This window comes from Sander vitreus, chromosome 14, assembly GCF_031162955.1.
Source record: "Sander vitreus isolate 19-12246 chromosome 14, sanVit1, whole genome shotgun sequence".
In the NCBI taxonomy this organism is placed as follows: domain Eukaryota; kingdom Metazoa; phylum Chordata; class Actinopteri; order Perciformes; family Percidae; genus Sander; species Sander vitreus.
This window is the reverse complement of record NC_135868.1, coordinates 16,244,814-16,265,577: the sequence shown is the minus strand read 5'-3', so window position 1 is coordinate 16,265,577 and position 20,764 is coordinate 16,244,814. Positions and strand designations below refer to the sequence as shown.

The 20,764-nt window shown below is 40.7% G+C and overlaps 2 protein-coding genes across 7 annotated transcripts in view; both read left to right on the top strand.

Annotated features, from left to right (window-relative positions):
• The window catches only part of LOC144528422 (uncharacterized), a 43,567-nt gene extending 37,346 nt beyond the window's left edge, over positions 1–6,221 (top strand). For all 4 annotated transcript variants that reach the window (XM_078266974.1, XM_078266975.1, XM_078266973.1 and 1 more), the window contains 6 exons: positions 83–216; positions 321–467; positions 1,195–1,252; positions 1,346–1,405; positions 2,228–2,320; positions 2,721–6,221. In XM_078266974.1, coding sequence (XP_078123100.1) covers positions 83–216; positions 321–467; positions 1,195–1,252; positions 1,346–1,405; positions 2,228–2,320; positions 2,721–3,931 — 1,703 coding nt within the window. In that variant the 3' untranslated portion in view covers positions 3,932–6,221. The remainder of the gene's footprint in view (positions 1–82; positions 217–320; positions 468–1,194; positions 1,253–1,345; positions 1,406–2,227; positions 2,321–2,720) is intronic.
• A 2,825-nt stretch (positions 6,222–9,046) lies between these two features.
• Positions 9,047–19,743, top strand: LOC144528775 (uncharacterized). Of its 3 annotated transcripts, none has more exons than XM_078267597.1 (12): positions 9,047–9,103; positions 13,950–13,996; positions 14,086–14,163; positions 14,250–14,392; positions 14,478–14,600; positions 14,693–14,750; positions 14,890–15,177; positions 15,847–15,983; positions 16,098–16,214; positions 16,345–16,402; positions 16,962–17,027; positions 17,128–19,743. In XM_078267597.1, the coding sequence occupies exons 2-12, from the start codon at positions 13,972–13,974 to the stop codon at positions 18,453–18,455; spliced, it is 2,421 nt and encodes an 806-aa protein (XP_078123723.1). In that variant the 5' UTR covers positions 9,047–9,103; positions 13,950–13,971; the 3' UTR covers positions 18,456–19,743. The 3 variants fall into 3 exon arrangements, with proteins under 3 accessions (XP_078123723.1, XP_078123724.1, XP_078123721.1); XM_078267598.1 differs by having other exon boundaries at positions 9,079–9,099; XM_078267595.1 differs by lacking the exon at positions 9,047–9,103 and adding an exon at positions 9,110–9,194.
• The last annotated feature ends 1,021 nt before the right edge of the window (positions 19,744–20,764 follow it).

Here is a 20,764-nt window from a genome sequence, read left to right as displayed (position 1 = left end):
ACAGCAAACCTTATTCACTCCCATTAGTTCATGTCATTTCACAAAAGCATACAATATGTTAAAGACAGCATGTCGTCATCAGGTCTGGGATCTGTGTGGGAATGTCGAGGGATAAAGCAGAATTCGTTCTACCTTTGTGAGAGCTGCAGGGAGACGCTCTCCGTCGGTGACATCTGTCGACACATGCTTAGCGATGAGCACAAGCTCAAATGCACAGTGAGTGTTGTCTCAAAAATGCAAAATCCAGTACAACAACAATACACTATAACGACCAAAGTATTTAACAATTGCTTCCATGTTTTGTTTTTTTTGTATGACAGATGCATGTGTTTCAGTGGAGGCACTACCCTCTGGATCTGCACTTCTGGCTGGAGGAGGATCTGCTCCAATGGATGAAACTGGAACTTTTAAAGGAAGTAGCCCAGATGCTCTCAGAACAGGAGCGTTACAACAAGATAGATGCACAGGTAACATGTTAGGTCCATGTATCATGCATGTTATCTCCAATGCCCATGGGGTAATTTTGGCAAGATATGGTTATTAATGTATCTGTTGTCTTTTTAATAAGCACTGTAAATTGTGTTATTTAGGGTGTGGCAATTCCACTCTGACAAACGGGCCAAACAAAAATCTCTTACAGTGTTGTCACACATTAATGCTCAGAGCATGGTATCAACCTTGGCCTTTTTTGGTCATTAATAACTAACCCTCTGCTAGTTCTCCCAAAGGTCAAGGCTTGACCCTTTTTGTTACTTTTCCACTGATGCGATGGGAATGTTCCCCCAGAGGCATCTTAATCTGGTCTTAATTACAGATTTACTAGCCCGCAAATATCTTTTCTTCTACTGCGGCGATGAATACTAACAAACCTTTTTCTCATGCACATTCCAAGAACCGTCATGTTACATGTATGATACTCTGGGGAACAATCAGGTTTGCTTGGATTAAAAACGTTACATGGTACAGATTCAAAATGATCAATAGGAGAAGATAAGACATTACTATGCAATGAAGAAAGTCGACCATGATGCAATATAAAGATTGTAATAAAGATATTCAAACATGATTATCCATATGTGAAATTTCCCTTACAACAAGATATGTTTCTTACGCATACAACTGCTTTATTTGTCTTAAAGTGGAAACGCACATCCATCATGCTAATTGTTGCCGTTTGTGTCTTCTCTTAAAAAGGTTATAATCCTGAGAGAGGATCTGTATGAATATGTCCGGACAGCTTCGTTCGATGAAGGTAACAGTAAGCTTATTTTGCAAAGTGTACAGTGTGTATGGTCCATGGGAGTATACCATATTTAGTATCAATTGTGATATTTGCTTTTTGTAGCTTTAAAAGTGGTAAAAAACATCACCGAAGGTCTACACATCTGTACTCCACAACAAAAAGGTGAGTCCCATAAGCCCAGTTACAGGGTCATTTACTTCTCATTCTTATACATAGCCTGACTAGAGTGACTTATGGTGCTTTTCCATTACATGGTACCTGCTCGACTCGCCTCGACTCTACTCGCCTTTTTTGGTTTTCCATTACGAAAAAAAGTACCTGGTACCTGCTAACAGGTACTTGTTTTAGTACCACCTCAGTCGAGGTTCCAAGCGAGCTGAGGCGAGCCGAAAAGGTGACGTGAAAGCGACCTACGGGAGTGTCCTGAACAAACCCGCTATTTTTAAATAGTTCAGCCAGCTGTGTTTTTTTTTTTTTTTTTGCTGCCTCCAGCTTCATTTGAAACTAAATGTGTCTTCTGGCTGTGGCAACAACAACACACCTTCCACGTTCTGTGTGTGTGTGTGTTGCGTTAGGTCATGGCAGTTTACTGCAGCGCTGCTTGTTTTACAGTTCTGCGGAGGCTCCAGGCAGAGCTTTCGCCGTAGCCTACGTACACACACACATGGCCGGCTCGACGCACGCACCAGCGCACAATCAGGCCACTTACATAGGCTATGGCGAAAGCTCTGCGTGGAGCCTCCACAGAACTGTAAAACAAGCTCAAGTGGCCTGATGTTTATACTTGTGCGCTGGTGTTTGCGTCGAGCCGGCATATAACGACCAGCCACGCTGAGGCGGTGCTAAAATCTGCAATGGAAAACGGACGCAGAGTGTGTCGAGTAGAGTCGAGGCAAGTCGAGCAGGTACCATGTAATGGAAAAACGCCATAATACAAGCAGGATATGGGTTACAAGCTATGCGTTTCTGGTTTCTGTTGCCCAGACCAGCAGCCTGAGGCCCGGCAGAGTCTAGAAGAATCTCTTCCCATGAAGATGCAGCCAGCACAGGCACCTGAGATGGGCCACAGTGGCACAGGTTGATGTCCACTCTTGTAAACAACTTGCTTGACTGTGCACACAAAATGTATTTTGTTACTAGTTAACCAGAAACTAGTATGACTAGCGTAACACTTGTAGGTTTGTCTTGATAATTATCCATCTATTATAAATTTAAAATGATGTATTCATGTTTTCCGGTTCCTTAATTGTTTGTAACATAGTGTGTATTTGTGTCTTTTAATATGTTATGTTAACAAAATGTCTGAGCCTACTTTGTGAATCTGACACCACTTTTAATAAATCTTTTTTTTTTATATATACTGTATAATTTATCGAGAACTCAGAACTGGTGCTTATCATCTTCTGTCTGTGCTGTAATAAATTCATGTTTTTTTTTTTCATGCGTTTTCTTATTCCTCCTCCATTGTCTCTCTTAGGAGCAAGACAAAAAACTGAGAAACATAATTTGGAAGAAACAGTTGGAGATTTGGATGGGGTCAAACAAAGCAGAGTCTTGAGTCGTCTGGATGTGACTAGTGTCTCCTCAAAGCCTGCTTCTGTTGTCTCTCATTTCCCTGGGGCTGCAGCATGTCTCAGTCCCCAAGAGCAACCAGAACCCAGACACCCAGTCTCACAGCACCAGAGGCCTTTCCCAGAGTTGCAGGTGAAACAGGCAGAGGTGCACTCAGAATGCCCATCTTCCTCTATTGTTAGTCCTAAAACAAGTCAAACCCAGTCAGTGTTTCCTAGAGATAAATACCTTCCAACCAGCAAAAATAGAAGAAAAAAAAAAAGAAAAAAAAGGAAAGGACCAGCTGTTGGATCTGTCGAAACACTGGCCAGAGCTTTTCCCAGTAACCGCCAACTTGAGGATCCTTTCAGTCAGCCAAACCCCCAAGTAGCCTCTGAGTCCACTTCTGTTAACACTCCTGCAACCTCCACCCTCCTGTCTCCTGTGGACAAAGACACAGGACCTGGATTTGATGAACGGGACACATCCATTGTGGACTGGAAAGCGTTTACACAGCTAATGGCTCTGGTGAGAGAGAAAAAGTCGGAGAAAAATATGTCCTCTTGCACGTCTGCTCCAGGTTATGGTGAGACTACTACCTCCTGCACTAACAATTCATCTGAAAGTGGTATGGAAAGAAGATGGGATCCAAAGTCTGTGCAGACTAAAATGGCCAAAATAACAACAAGATTGGATTTAAAGTGGCATCCATCCTGTGCTAACTCAGTGGAGAAGTTTTCAACAGCAGCTCCTGTGATCTTGGGCAACAAGAACCAACTCTGCACCCCTAATGCCAACAACTCATCTCTTGAGGGCTCCGTTTCAACGAGTGGCGACCTTTTGCTCGGCACGACAGAAGCCAGTGCAGTCGGTACCGTGTTACCTTCTGCCAGCATTGCTGACCCCAGTGGCCCACAACACCGGAAGAGTGTCGATGCTCAGAGCACTTCTGGAAACACAAGCCAGTTAAACCCTAGTTCCATCTACTGTGAAGTCACTCACGATAACCCAAGAACGATACCACAGCCAAGAGGTTACACAGAGACTGACAACACTGGGGTCCGTCAGTTGCCCATTAACACCATCGTAACTGTCAGGCAAACCCCCCCATCAGCAGCAGTTTATGGTTGGCTATAATGGACAAGAGGACCACACTGAGGTGAACGGGGGCAATCGGGTCATTCGCTTTGGCTCCCCAGTTGGAACAGTGAGCCTCAGTGATGCTTCAGGAGGATATGGTCAGTGCAGTCAAATGGCTTATGTCATAAATGGACAGTCAGGTTATTTTTCTTCTGAGGCGGTTGGAAGTTACACAACACTTGACAACCCTCCTGTATACAGTGGGAGTTCCAATGTGAGGAGCGCTCTACAAGGGAGTTCTGTCCAAGCCAGATTTACCCAGAGCGGGAAGCAAACAGCTTCAGGCTGAAATCAATTGGACACGGTATAGCAGCTCCACCGCTCCCAGAATGGGTAAGGCTGGGAATGCAGCAGCAGTGGCTGTTACAGCAGCAGTACTCCTCATGGACAAGTGGCAACTTCCCTGACTGCTGGAGATGGCAAAGTGACCAATGGTGCTGCCTACGTGGGTGCTGTTCCATTCCCGAATCCAGCCAACAATTCACAAATATCGAGTCACCTGAACAAATACAGCACCAAACGTATCGCTCCAACTCAGAACGGCTCAAGTTTATCTTAAGGCTCTGACACACCAACCCAACGGCCGACCTTCGGCAGGAAAGGCAGTCGGACTGATTGCCTTCCCGAGTTGGTCAAAAAAGTGTCTCAGAACACATCGAAGTGACGCCGACTTGAGCGTACGTTCTGCGCGTGCACAAGACGTAATACGTCTCTATAACAGCAGGTAGCGCTAATCTGTATTGTCGCCCAAAAAAATGAAAATCGGTGGGCGTCTAGATAGCTCAGTTGGTAGAGCGCACGTCCATATATAGAGTTTTACTCCTCAACACAGCGGGCCCGGGTTTGACTCCGACCTGCGGCCCTTTGCTGCATGTCATTCCCCCTCTCTCTCCCCTTTCATGTCTTCCAGCTGTCCTGTCAAATAAAGGCCTAAAATGCCCCCCAGAAAAGACAACTGGCAGCTGATTGGACGAACGTGTCACATGGGTCTGGCTGCTCCCGGATTTTACAACCGGGCATAATGGCGGCTTCGTTGGAATATGATCTCATATTTTACGAAGATAGTTCACTGAAATGTGTTTCTGAAAACATTTTAAGCAGGAAATAGGCCATGCTGTTGCTGAATCTGTCTTCATTTCAGATCGACAAAGTCAGTTTTAAAAGATTTTTGCGAGATTTTTTTTTATGGCCATTTCTGCCTTTAATGATAGGACAGCTCAGACATGAAAGGGGAGTGAGAGAGGGGGAAGACATGCAGGAAAACCGTTGCAGGTCGGACTCGAACCCTGGACCTTCTGCATCGAGGAACAAACCTCTATATATGTGCGCCTGCTCTACCAACTGAGTCAATTGGCCACTTCGTCAGATTTTGAGAGGCGTTAGTCAGGCTCATCCCGCTCGTCATTTCCGAGTTAGCGGTCCACCAATCAGATTGGCCATTGAGACTGCCGACTGCCCGCCTTCTGATTCAACATGTAAAATCGGCCCAAATGTAGGCAGACGGCTCCTCCGACTGACGACGGCACGGAACGCACCGAACAGACTCGAGTCACTGACCTCGCCATACTGTCCGACGGCCGATAATCGGGTTGGTGTGTCAGGGCCTTTACCCCTCCAGTCATTAACAATCCTGCTACAGCCAACACTCAAATCGTATCTCGGGCATCTGCAAACTCCTTTTTTGCCTCTGGCACAGAGTTTTTTTGTTGGCACTCCCTGTGTGGTCAATGCCACTCGTCCATGAAACTACCTGTAAAATCATGTGAACAATCAGACCTAAGTTATTTCTGCTGTACGCCCATTAAGTGATGCTTTGTTTCTAGTAGACATAGTCTAGTTTAGACATATCATGTCTTTTATCAGTAAGATGCTGTACAGCATGTTCGGCACAATACTAATCCTCCTAGCAAGAGACGTCTCGTCTCAAGTTAGACCACAGTGGGGTGTACAAGATGTATCGAATTGATTTAAGTTCCTGCACCCTAAAAAAAAAAAAAAGAGAGGAAAAAAAGTCCTTCATTTTTATGGATTTTGTGTTGGAGTAGCAACAGGCTACTGTAAGTAAATTTAAAACTATAGCTTGTTTTACATTGCTTTACATATGAAAGATGAGTTTGGAAACCTGTTAAAAAAACATTAAGCTTCTGTTCAGTTTTTAACATTTCAAATTTTTTTATTTTTATATTCATGTTATTTTATTATTTACATTTCCTGTAAAATGCAGTTATTCTGTTAAATGTGAAATATATATTGTATATTTCTATCATAAATCTGTCTTAATTTCCTATTTGGCTAAAGTGAGTTTCCTTTTTTTGTTACTTGATTTTCGTTGAGAAATGACTTTACTAACAAAGATTGAATCTAACGGGTCAGTAATCGACGCCCTACAACTCTTGGTACCTTGGCATCTCTAATATCCAAATTAGACCAGGGCACAGTTTAGGGATTAAAAAAAACTGTTGATGTAATCCCAAATCAATTTCTGGAGAATTGGATTATACACTCACCTAAAGGATAAATGTTGTTAAATTTCTTGTTAATGCAATTATCTAATCAACCAATCACATGGCAGCTGCTTCAATGCATTTAGGGGTGTGGTCCCGGTCAAGACAATCTCCTGAACTCCAAACTGAATGTCGGAAAGAAAGGTGATCTAAGCAACTCTGAGCATGGCATGGTTGTTGGTGCCAGATGGGCTGGTCTGAGTATTTAACAGTCTGCTCAGTTACTGGGATTTTCACCCACAACCATTTCTAGGGTTTACAAAGAATGGGCTGAAAAAGGAAAAACATCCAGTATGCGGCAGTCCTGTGGGCAAAAATGCCTTGTTGATGCTCGAGGTCAGAGGAGAATGGGCCGAGTGATTCAAGTTGATAGAAGATCAACTTTGACTCAAATAACCACTCGTTACAACTGAGGTATGCAGCAAAGCATTTGTGAAGCCACAACACACACAACCTTGAGGCGGATGGGCTACACCAGCAGAAGACCCCACCGGGTCTTTTCAATTGTGAGTAGGTCTGTTTGTTGTGGGTCTTCATGTAAGACTTAAACCCCTTAAGTTAAAGCGAGTTAAAAGGTTTGACAACAGTTTTTCTGAATAAAAGAGATGAATTGCTTAATTCGTGTTAATTGTATTGCAGTGAGATAACCAACTGTAGAGACTTCAACCTTAAATGTATAAAAACTGCACCTCTATACACCCATACTCAAAAGTACACCAAATGAAGAAAATCTACCACATTTGATTGGTTTTGATTAGTATAGTAGTAGTATTTTTTTCTTGTATTTCTGATTGATTTCCGCTTCACCGGATCTAAGATAAAATAATCTCCCTTTTAACATGACATTATGTTTTATAAGATTTATTAATTACTGAATTCATACTAGAAGGCATATGAGTAACTGAATATGTACATATGGAATTATATTTTTACATGATTTCTCAGTATTGTGCAAAGAAAGCAGCACAGCAGTAGCACAATAAATGCTGCTGTTTAGTTGATATACAAATTCCTGAATATGTACATATGAATTCATGAACCTACTGGCCTCACAACTAACCACCACCAACTGCAGCTCATAACCTTGTGTACTTAATGCAGCCAGCATTAACTTTATCTTCTGCGTTACATACATATCCTAGTTCATGAAGAGACATCAGGATTTCATATGTACATACATAGCAACTCTTATATCTTCTAAGTACAGTAGCATGTTAAGGCAAGGCAAGTTTATAGCTAATATCTAGTCTCGGTGTGTTCAATTACCAGACAGAAACAGTTATTCACACAGCAGCAGAGCCCATCCTCAAGGTCCAGTTATTCACACAAGGGGATATCAGGAGGAGAGCACATCCTCAAGGTCTCTCTAATCTGAACTGCCGGTTAGCCTGCATCTCCCCACACAAAGTTGGCGTTGTATGAAGGCCATTGTGACCCCTCCTGTTACCTAACCATGACAGGAGAAACCATCCATTCTTTCACATGTACATTTCCTAATACCAAATAATTATTTTCTACCACATTTGTAGAGCACCTTTCAAGAACAAAACACTTCAAAGTGCTTTACATAACACACAAAGGCATTAAGAAAGGATATAAAAGAAACAAACACAAGCCAATATAAAATATGATTTTAAATAGACTAACACAAATAAAATGGAAAATAATAAAAGACAAATTAAACAGGAGAATAGAAATTATAGTGCAGTTTCATTCACCTAATTCTAATTCTATTGACCTAATCTTAGTGGTGGAAAGTAACTAACTAAATTTACTCAAGTACTGTACTTAAGTACAATTTTGGTACATTATTTGAGTTTTTGCTGCTTTATACTTCTACTTCACTATAATTCAGAGGGAAATGTACGTTTTTCTCCACTACATTTATTTGACAGTTTAAGGTAATTTAGTTACGTATGAGGTATTATAAGTTACGGTAATACTTTATTGATCCCATTCACAAGCTAATGTAGAAGAATGTAATGTCTTATTTTCTCTTTAATTTTGTCTTTGTGTATCCTGATTGAATGACATGTCTGCCTTTCTAGCTCTGTGTAGAGAGAAGCTATTTTACATCGATTAACAGATCTCTGTGAGTGTAGTCTCGCATTGCCAGACCTTCCTCCAGTGAAACCTTTTGTTAGTGAAACCCTTTGTTGTATTGTGAGGAGAGCAAAAGCTACACCTTTTGTTTAGCCTGCTGTTTCCTGTAACCCTCCTGGCCAGAAACTTCACTCTGTCTGGTTTTATACAGAATATATATAGAATTATACAGCTTTGTTGTGAACTTCAGTCTCCACTGCACAAAACTAATCTGAACCAGCCACAGAATTGGACCTGAAAGATTGTTTTCTCTTCTACACTAACGTTACCTGGCAGTATAAAAATTAGGCTTACCTTTACCAGCTACCATCTGAAATGGACTAGGCCTACTCTGCATAATGAGTAGGCTACTTTTACTTTTTGCACTTGATAATACTTTACAACTTTTACTTAAGTCCAATTTTGCAAATGCAATACTGCATTACTTGCAATAGAGTAATTCCACACTCTTAAATTGACACACACACACACACACACACACACACACACGCACGACAAACTAAAAAGATAACTTGTTGCGCCGCCCACGGTCACTTCCTCTTGGTACAACAATCAAACGTGGGTGAGTGAGCGAATTCAGATTTCGATTAACGTTACTTGGGACCTAGCTAGCTAGTTAGCAAAAACGAGTCGGACACTAACTAACTTTCTCGGTAAGTTAATTTAACTTTACAGTAGGAAGTCCGTTGTCCTTAACTTACGTGGTTAACAAATGAATTAACGCTAATCGATTCGTTGGCACGTCGAGCTCAAGCTTGTTTTGGTCACTTAAAGTTAGTCGGTAACGTTAATCACAGTTCTCAATCTGTTGGGGGAATTAACGTTTCTGACAGCAGATGTAACGTTATAGTCAATTGTGTCTTCACACATTAGACCTAGTTTAACATGATAGAAGGGTAACATCACGAGTAACGTTAAGAACAACAGTTAACATGTTTCTTTTTAGAGCTAAATAATTTAGTTAGCTAACGTTAGCTAGCTGATAGCAGTTAGCGGCTGTTAGGAATGTTTACTTTAACGTTAGTTTGCTGTCTCACTGAAAAAGTTCAGTGAGACAGCAGAGAATGTGGTGAATATTCTGCCTAAGAAACTACAAATTAGGAGCACTGAAACAATAGCAGAAATTCACTAAAATTAAGTCCTTAGAATAGCTAGATAACGGTTTATTATGGGGTTTAGTTCATGTCTTATTTAGAAATAAAAACGTTAAAAATCACTTTGGCAACCTCATTGTACCCTGGCGAAACTTGAAAGGGCGGATCTTGAAGGGTCTTACGGCCTGCAAACGGACTCACTTGGGTCTGAACAGTGATGATATTGCAGCGCCATCTGGTGGTTAGTTTAATTTAAAGACATAGTTTACATTAGTGTCTGTGGTCATTTTATCCTAGTGCCCCATACACTTGGTATTAAAATCCGATCTGAGTGATCCAATCACAAGTGGACAGCTCTAGGTACATTTGCAATCTGGCCTTCCTCAGGTGTATTTGATGCAGCCACGACACTTATCTGTTGTCATCACATTACATGGCAGAGATGGGGACTCAAGTCTGAGACTCGGACTCGAGTCGCACTTAAGTCGCACAAACAGCTGACTTCAGACTTGACTCGGACTCGACCCAAAATACTTAAGACTTGACTCGAGCTTCGAAACTCGTTAACAGCCTGTTTTCATGCAATTATTGCTTTTTAAATCTAAATGTATTCATTATTATTCCATCTACACTATTATTTCTATTTTCTTTTATTGGCACATATACGTTGAGGAAACGTATGACGAGCTGCATGTCCCCTGCCCTTTACCATAATGTGCAACGTAACGCATGCGTTATGCTTTATGTGCACGTACTCACATAAAAAAATGCATTGAGGATGGTGACACCAAGTCCTCCCAGAGTTGTGCCTTTTGTCATTAGTTTTGCCTTCAATAACTTTGTAAACTGTGGCAGTAAGCTAACAGCTACATGCAAGGTGTGTGGCACCAAGATAAATGATGCTGGATCAACAGCGTCGAACTTCACCAGGCATCTCCAAACGCACCCAGGCAGGTCAGTCGCTTGCTAATGTGAAAGAGACGTTACATTTAGCATGTATCGTCACAGGTAACAAGCTAACCATCGCAAAGTGTTGTGCTAATGCTGGGAACAGGCAAATTGTATCTTTATAGTTAGTAGTTGCTGAGGCTCAGGCATCCATGGCTCACAGGAGGCGGGACGCACGGAGGAACAAACGCTGTGTCGGGTGGGCAAACTCATGTGATGCGTAATTGATCCCGTGGATGATTTGTAGGCTATTAAGTGAACAATGTGTACCCGGTCCACCAAACACTGGGCCGTCTTGACTGTCTTAATTCTGCACATATTTCTGTTACTGTAGTCCTATTTACTATTTCATTATTTCATCCATGCGTGGCGCAGCGGATCCGTGCGCACTGTCACCTGCCGTGGAGACGCTGGCCTCACTAACCTCTCCTCCTCTGAGTCGGATCTCCCTCGCGCTGGACTCGGTTTCACTGAGCGTACTGACACTTAGAAACTAAATGGCATTACATCAGTGAGTTTAAACTGCTTATTGTGTGTAATTTGGACTGACACTGAGATGCATGTTGTTCTGTAACTGGTGTGGCGCTGCCACTATTCTCTTGATTTCCACTTCGACATTAGACATTCTTTTGAGTGAAAGAGACGTTAAATTTAGCATATATCGTCACAAGCTAACTAATGCTGGGATTGCCTGGGAACAGGCAGATTGTATCTTTATAGTTGTATCCATATGATGTGACAGACTTAGGTTAATATTTCACCAGGTCCGATGGCTAAAGGGATGTGTTAAGTAGACCCCATAAAGTTATCCTACAACTGATGTTGATACTGTACTGTATGGATGGTAGCTACAGGACATGCTTTGAATTCACAAGATTTAACAATACAGTGTTAGGGACAGATCAGATGGCCAGAGACTTGACTTGGACTCGAGCTCAAAGACGAGACTCGACTTGGACTTCCAAAAAATGACTGGTGAACATCTCTGTTACATGGTCAGAGGATATGTGAAAAATAAACATACATAGTGATACTATTCAGTCATAGATGTAAATACTAATACTGTCCAGATTGGGTAATTAAGATGACAAAATAATCACCTCAGTGTTTCACTTAACAGATGAAGCATGTAGTTGTTTAAAGCCAACAGACTCAAGTGGGTGTGACTCATAAATACAATTCATATTCGTCGCACAACAATTTAAGATGGCGACTCATTATTTCAAAAGGTGACTTGAAAAAATTGTGACACATTTACAAAATAGATTTTTTTTAAAAACCCCAGCAGTTTAGATTAGGGCTTGTTAAGGTGACAAAACCCTGGCAGTAAAATGTGTCCTGAGTGCACTTGAGATCGGATCTCACTTCCCTGCTCTAGATGCAAATAAAAACGTAGGCTACGTCATTTCCATTTTCATAGGCTGGTTGTGTGCGAGTGTCCTATTTATAAATGTCAGTTCTTACTCTCACTAGGGGTGGGAATCACAGGGTACCTCACGAAACAATATAGGACTGCACGATTAATCTAATCACAATCGCGATGTCACTCTTTGCGGTTACATCCACAAAAATTGTGCGATTTGAGTAAACAGACAGGTGTGGTGTGTGAGCGACACTCTGTGTGCTCTACACATCTCCACGTTGTAACATCCTTCACTTGACCAAAAGTAATAACAACAGATGAAGCCACTATGTCATAAAAAAGCTTGTTTTATTGTTCACTGCTAACTCACTTTACTTTGCTGTCTTTTTCTACTCGCTTTTCCCTCACACAGCCTCTACGCTAACCTCAGACACCACTTACTGTGACCAATCACTCACTGACTTCACTCACTCAGCGCACCTACCATTCTCGCTCTTACTTACCATCGTAACAACGTCCATAAAAGAGATGACCAGTCAGTCTGTTTAGGCAGTAGCGCGTGTGTTGTGTATGATCACGTGAGTATCAGAAGTGTAGAGGGGTTCAGAGCATGCAGACTTTAAGAAGAGGCTGTACAAATTATATTTTGTAACTTAATCACTAGTTATTATATAACACCCATCTTTAATGTCATTGTTTATAAGGTCATACAAAATGTATTTATTAAGATAATTTATCAAAAAATGACAGTCACTGGAGTCTCCTTCAAGCTTGTTTACTTGCAGCAAGGAATTAATACATGCACCTCATGAGTAGAGAGTTGACTGCCGATCACACTCAGCAACGGATTTTTAAGCAGTAGGTTAAACCCTTGGTTACACAACACAGATAAAGTTGTATTACATTTTCATGCAACAGTTTAAGTATAATTTTTCTAACAGTATTATTTTAATAACTTATTTATGGTTCTATTTAATTCTTTGTACTGTTGAGCAAAGCAAAAATGTCTTTTGAAAAGATGTTTTATTTTTGTAAAATATTGTTATTTATAAAACAATATTGCAAATTTTTTGTTTATGTATTTCTTCTTATGTTCATTTAACTTTGTATGTCTAAAGTGTTTAGTATTTAGTGCATTTTCCTTGATAATTTAGCAAGTAGACTCATGATACCATTATATTGCAATTGCAGTATTATAAATTGCAATCGCAATATGACTTTTTCTCCAAATCGTGCAGCCCAGAATAAGATAAACGATACATGGCTCATGATACCGATAATATCATGATACAGCAATTCTGCGGTAATCAATATATCTGTCTAACTTTGAATACAAAATGCCAGTGAAAAGGTTAAATGCAGGTTTTCTCTCTTTAATCACTGCAAGTCCAAACTGTTAGAAAACAGCACAGTTCTGCAGCATAAGTCTATCAGTCTGTAGATTAAAAATACAAAACTATAGAGCAACTATGGGTCCAGACTTTTGACTTCAACGTGGCTGTGGCATCTGTGATTTTCCTCCAACTGCTGTCCGCCATGCCGATGAAAACATCTTCCTCTTTGGCTAATTGACTAATGTTCAAGTTTCCCTCATTCATGTATTAAGCGCCACCTCAAGGAGCGATGAAGTGGCGACTCTGGGAGCGGGGAAATCTATTTAGATCGCCTTATTTTATTAATTAAAATATTGACATTTGTTGCCAGCGTATTGATTCTTGTAGCGTACGAAGAAGATAACGATATATTGCCGTATCTGATTGTGTCCCACCCCTAGCTCTTACATAAATCATACATTAGAAATGTGCAATGACTTACGAAAAGGCATGACATGAGATGCACAACATTGGCTGTAGGCACAAAAATAGGTTTACCCTGCCCATTACCTATTATAGCTTCACGCTTTCATGCTATTTTAGGGAAAACTTACAAAGTTCAGGCATCTAAACACAAGCCCACTCAAATTATAATTACTTACTGTAAGCTCCAACTCCAACTGTATGCAGGTGGTGATTCTACAGCTGCATCATGCAGCCGGCTGAAGCACAAAAAGGTATGTCTTTTTCTCTTGCATGTGGATTACTATCATGCTAACGCCATTTTCCTGTAATTATGTTTTTCTGATTCCTTCTCTGATTTCAGGATTTTCTACCACAAGCCAGCTGTTTGATTCTCTGAAGGTGTATCTGAACAACAAGAACCGACTACAACCCATTATTGGTCTGTAGTAACAAATCCTGTGTGTGTGTGTGTGTGTGTGTGTGTGTGTGTGTATTGAAATAATTTGTCATTTTATGTACATTTAGGCCTGGGCAGTATTATAGAATGTGTGAAGGCGGGTACACACAACAGAGAAGTATTGTACCTGTGTGAGGTCTGTGTGTGTCGCCTTAGTAAAGCTGACATGCGGAACCACATTATGGGAAGTCTCCACAGATACAGCTACATTGTAAGTAGTATTGTAGAAGAAGTCATGATGGCAAGTTTGTGTGCTGCCTTGGACTTTAGTTTGTTCACCGTTGTTGTGTTGACAGAAAGCCTGGCACCCCCACTTAGTGTCTGAATGGAAGGAGAAGTCTGACCTGTCCAAGCTGGCCTGGCCACTGATGGAGATGGCTAAGGCACTTGAGGAAAAAGAGGGACCTGGAGATGTCCAGGTATGCTATTTTGACCGTGTATGTCTTTGTTTCTTGTTGCAAACAGTGTTTTGGATGCAAGTACTCACATGTTTTTGCACCTTCATATTAAGTGGTTAGAGTTTGAAGACGCTTTATACCAGAAGATGGCAACACACAGTGAGAATGACGGTCAGTGACTATTCACTTGTTTAGAACAGTGGTTCTCAACCCCTTCCCCCCCCTACAATCCCACCCTGTCTTTTCACTTTTTTGTGGCATAATTTCCATATGTACACGTCCCTTTTTTACTCTCTTTTTAACACAACAGCAGTAACTCTGATGACTATCTTAAGAGATGGGCAGGGCCAGGGTAATCCTGAGACCACATCTGTTCAGCTGGAGCACTATCCCATCCAATCACAGAGGATTGTACTGGTTTCCAAGAACCAACAAAGACCGTCCAAGAAATCCCTTGAGACCTCAGCAGAGACAAACAAAACTGTAGCTTTTATCAAATCAGAAGACTTGTTAAAGAACACATCTCCTGAACCCTCTGTGCTATCTGAGAACGGCAACAGGTTTCTCGATGGCTACACGGGAACCAAGCCACTTATTGGTGAGCGCAGATAAAGAAAAGCAACAGGTGCTATAAAATACAGAAAATGTCAACATGATTGAGAGGTACACGTTTACAGGCAGTTGTAGGATAAGACATTTCTGCAGATATTAAGTGTTGTAATGCACTTTATAAAATTAAACGGAATGATTGTTACTTGCACCATAACCAATGATAAGTGCTGGACACATCAGTAATTCACAGTGGATCTTCTGGTGAGAATTCTACTGATGGGTGCTACTACATATCTTATGGATATGGATCATTTGAAGGAATAGTTCAACATGTAAGGAAATATGTTTATTCATATTCTTGATGAAAAGATCGATACAACCTTAATGTCTGTTTGGTAAACATGTAGTTTAGCTTATTTCTTGACTAGGACTTCAAATGTCATAGAGTTAAATTGTCATTTTTACACTTTGATTTTTATTTTTACAAATCAAAGAGATAAAACATGTTATGTAGTGAGAGAAATACTGGTTACCTTTGGGCAGAGCCACGCTGCATGTTTCACTCAGTTTCCAGTCTTTGTGCGAAGCTAACCGGCTGCTGTCTGTAGCTACATGATTATCATGCAGTCCTGAGAGAGGTACTGATCTTATCTAACTTGTGTCTGTTGCTATGACCATTGCTTGAAAAGAAGCTGCTTATGCGTGTTTGCAACAGGTCTTTTCCGCGTGGTTGAATGTAGAAGTGACGATGGCCACACACACTGTTTCCTATGTCACTGCTGCCGCATCAGAGCCAACAAAAAGGACATCCTTGATCACCTAACCACATCTTCCCATCTCATAAACTACTTGGTCAGTTTGTTGTGGATCAATAATTGAAATGAACAAGAACACAAATCATTTACAGAAACGCATGCAAAAGCTCTAGAAAACATGCTAGGTTTAACTTGGAACCTCTGTGTGTAGATGGAAGCTTATCCTGAGCAGGTGGAGGTAATAATGGCAGATATTAATGAAAACTATCAGCTTCTTCAATCACTGGCCAAGAAAGTGGAGCAAGAAGAGGGCAGAGGAGAGCCAAAGGTATCATATTTACTTGATTATCCTGCCTTAGGTATGCTAACCTAGGTGTAAAATGTTATGTGTTACCAGAAAGTAGAGTTCAAGTGTACTCATCTGTCCATCCAAATGTTAAAACATCTCATGTTCCCAGGTGATAAACGTACCAGAATCCCTCTGTAACCTAATGACTGGCAAAAGTTACCACTGGTGTAAGTACAGATGCATGCCCATCCTCTGTTTTCTTGTTTGGCCATGAACCATTCACCTCTTTAGCTTCAACTCTCTTCTCTTGACTAGTGATTTGTTGTGTAAGTATAAAACTTAGTTAACTCTCTGCCCCATCACACTATTACAGATTATCTTCTTGAAGAGGTGGTATAATACTTGACACTGTGCAATAAAAAAGCAAAGCTCCAGAAGGCCTTAAGTTGGCTGTAAAAAGTAATGCATGCAGAAACTGTCCAAGGTGACCACAACCAATTCTCCACAATGGAGCAAAGTAGAAACTTGCAGCCATTTTTTTTATAGTATAGGGTGTAGGTTTTGAGAGCAATTTATACTTTGGGTTTTTGAGTTCAAAGTTATTTTAATGTCTATTGTCGTATTATTTACCCATTTCTATATACTTAATTCTTTATTCTCTTTACACTCCCTAAGTCATTTATTTAATGTGTTCTTAACTCTTTTGCTTTCACCCAGTGCATTTTTTGTGTGCAAAGATTTATGTATGATTGTATACCCCGTGTGTTGTTTTTCTTTTTTCCCCAGGTATAAAGATGCTGTGTAATGGAAGGACACATACTAACACCCAAAAGCAGAAAATGGCTGTCAAAGGTGTGTCTTTGTAACAGTGCACTTGAAGGCGGCCAAGTCATGTTTTGTCTTTCAGTAATTCAATATTTTTGTAATTTCCAATTTACACTTTTTCTTTAAGGACTAAGTGTAAACAATACTTCAAATCGAGCCAGGACAGAGAAATGTGCCGTGTTGCTGTCACAGTTGGCAAAAAGGAGGACCGCAAAGAGGAAAATGAAGGAAGTGGATAATACTGTGTTCAAGGTAAGCCTGCCTTTGACCAAAGGTTCAATGCTGCTGGAGAGGACCTCTTTCAGCACGGACAGCCTCCCGGTGTCATCTGCATACTCCCCTTCATCCAACTCAGATCTCATTCCCTCGCCAGAGTCCCAGTTAGAGGACTGTGAGTTGGACTATAACACTGGATCAAGTAACCACACTGAACACACCTCACAACTTCCGCAAGACCTCTGTAGTGGAGATGCAGACGCTGGTCAATACAAGGGACCAGAAAGAAACGTCCCAGTCACTCAGTATCAAGAGGTGGATGGTTATTTCACTGACAATGAATACTTCAACCAGTCAGAAGACCTAACTGGAACAAAATACCAAAAGGTTTATGGGGACGATAATTACAACAGACAACACAGTTCTCAAGAAAGATCAAGTAAGAGGTTTTACAAAGAATGGCAAAATGAAGGCCCTCAGACACAAAACGAGTGGCTGTCACCTGCTGTGTCCCACACTCAGGACTGGCCAGCTTATAACTCTTCCTACGGACGTGAGGCAGGTTGCACTGAGCAGTGGTACAATTCAACTTCACAGAGTAAAGTTGGCACAAGAGTGTCAAGAGAAGAGCGACAGAACGAGATGAGCATAGATGCCACTCAACATTATTACCAACAACGACCACAAAATCAGTACATGGCATGTCTTCAGACAGGCAGTGTGGGACAGCATGGTTTGTCTGATGAATTGGCTGTGCAGTCAGATGCTGCTAGGATCGGCATGCATCCTCACTTAGGAGATCCCCTTGGCCACAGTGGCAGCACTGCACCAGAGCCTAGAGTATGGTTTCCTGAGATTGAACAGAGACCATTGCAAACATACATGGAGTTCGCCACTGGTCATGTCCACACAGCTCAACAAAGTTATATGACACAATCTAAGGCCCAACAAGCCACCCAGGTAGGCCATGGGGTGATGTCTAACCCCAACTACAATATTGGACCTAGAGCAAACACTGACCAGCACTTTCATCATCCAGTCAGTGTGGGTGGGGGTATGTCCCAGTCAAATGCTTCCAACCCACCTTGGCAAGCTCAGTGTTATAGATCCCATTCTGATTTTGATTTCAGAGCTGCTGGTTTGTCAGATTTAACGATTTCAGGAAGTTCAGATGGAACAACTCCATTTATGTTTGCACATCCCAATTTGAATTCTGAATATATTGCCACACCTCACTGAGACCACATTGTTTTTCTAATGGTTTGGTGTTCCCATTTAATGAAATCCCACTCAGATGGTCCAGCCTGGGTTCTTACCGTGCCGTGGCATTTTTGATGTTCTTTTAAAATAAATGCATCTGGTCTCTGCCAGAAATGGGAATCTCCTAATGGAGGGATGTTTTGCCTGTAGTGATACAACTTTCATAACCTCTTGAGTTCAGTATTCAGCTTTGTCCCCTTTCAGTTTTTCTTTCAATATTTATATTTATGACAAAATCTTTTTTATATGAAACTGACAGTGATTTTTGAATTTTCTTTGACTCTAATCAAAAAACGATTGTGGACCATCAAACTAAAATAAGGCTAAATTGTGACATATTTCCTCGGATGGGCTTGGCCATGAATGTATTATAAGTAAAAGTATCTCTGTTGCATCTGGTTAAAAGGCTGGTGCTTTAAAAAAGAAGAGCTAGTGCTTTTTGATTTAGAATTAGGGTATTTATGATGATAGACCATGTTTTTGTTATCTCAGAATTGTAAAAGTGACTCAAGAATTAGGGATAATTGGATTGATTAATGCACAAGCATTTATTCATTCATATATTTCTAGGTTTTACATGTATCCTAAACAAGTGAGGGTGAGAAACATGCTCAGTAATGTAAAGCATCAAATGTATAAACCATATAGTAGCTGGCAGTTGCTTTTATAAATGTATTGGTTTAGAGCAACAATTGAGAAATTGCAAAGGTTTCAAATCACACTGAGGCTGTGGTTTGTAGTTGTCACTAAATATGTTGAACTTCAAATACTACTGATAACCTGTATTTGCTATTTCTTTTGGACCATTATGCCAATGTGACTGCATATGTATGTACAAGTTGTTTCTGAATAACTTCAAAGAAGAATTTGCTTTAATACTAATACAATGTGTGATGGCCTACTTTTAGGTTTGTGCTTGAGTGTATTTTCTCAACCTTTTTTTGGATTACCTCTTTTTGCTTACTTTGTGCACCACTGAAGATAATATATTTATGTTGACTATGGTGTAAAATGGAACTGATATTGACACTAGATTTGGAAAATGAAGAAGTGATAAATTGATCACACGTTGATAATGTTAGGCTAAGTAACATTATTATATATTGTATGTTTAAGTGTATGTTAAGTTTAACGATGCAAATGCCCAATGCTGTGATGCGTAATACATTTGGTTTAATCATCGCTGTCATGTCCTACTTGCATAAAACTATTGACTAGTAATTGCTTATTACATTTGAACAGAAGGGAATTAAAGGATGAATAAGGATTTGCGGTCTCTTAATTTGAAATGTTGAAGTGTCAAATTTAAGATTGAAATTAAAGTTCACATTATGAAGGGTGGAGAAAGTTCACTGCAGGAGAGATTTGAGACTCGGTGTGTATGTCGGCAATATCTCAACCAAAGTCAAATTCATAAATTTTGTCTTCAGACAGGAGACAGAACCACAAACTTGTGGTGAAATGTAGTGCAGTGTGCTGCAAATCAACACTCCTAGGATAAACACATTGCAAAGACTATTTTGTGTAATTCAGAGGGAAACGGCATAGTATGGAGAAAGACAACTCAGTGGCAACAGCGTTGGGATAACAATTGCATTTACATACAATCCAAAAAGGAGTAGGAGTAGGGAAACAAAATGGAAACACAGCACACATCGCATTATAGGGAAGCATCCAACTGTTGTTTTTGTGATTGTTGTGAGGTACCAGATACTGTAGAGCATGTGCTTGTTAGTTGTAGGAAATATGTATCAGAGAGTGAAGGAAAAGATGTGACCGGTTCTGGTCTGGCTGCAATGGCGATCTGACTCCAATTTGGTCACTTCACCTTTAATCTTGTGTTCGTTGAATGGTAGACCAGAAAATCGATACGCAGGATTCGCTCAGTCAAGTTATAACGAGCTTTAGTAAATGATATTGCATTGAAAATACATATGCATATGGACGCAGTTCTCCTTCAAGACTATCTCACCCTACCACCAACAAAGTCTGTTCAGGAACTGGGTCCCATCTGACAAATCCCTACTGTCTTTATTCTCTTCAGACTCTGCCTTCTCCATCAGTTGTTTGTCTTTGCTTTTCAGCTGGAGATTCGCCAGGTCAGGCCCTTTCCCAAGAAGGCCCTAAAAGGAGGGTCGCTCTAGCTGTAGAATATACCCTTTTGTTCTTTCCCCGCTCCCTCTGGCTGGAGGACAGTTGTTACTTTTAAACCAGATTGGTGACAAGTGGTTTTGAAATGTTTTATGCTGTGTATTCTGTTCGAGACATGTTGCATGTCTTATCCTTCG

What these genes read in the sequence shown, in the direction of transcription:
- LOC144528775 (XM_078267597.1), top strand. Translation starts at nt 13,972, where the DNA reads ATGCAGCCGGCTGAAGCACAAAAAG. An exon ending in GGGAACCAAGCCACTTATTG is followed by an intron (nt 15,178 to 15,846) that starts GTGAGCGCAGAT and finishes TGTTTGCAACAG; the next exon opens with GTCTTTTCCGCGTGGTTGAA. An exon ending in CCCATCTCATAAACTACTTG is followed by an intron (nt 15,984 to 16,097) that starts GTCAGTTTGTTG and finishes CTCTGTGTGTAG; the next exon opens with ATGGAAGCTTATCCTGAGCA.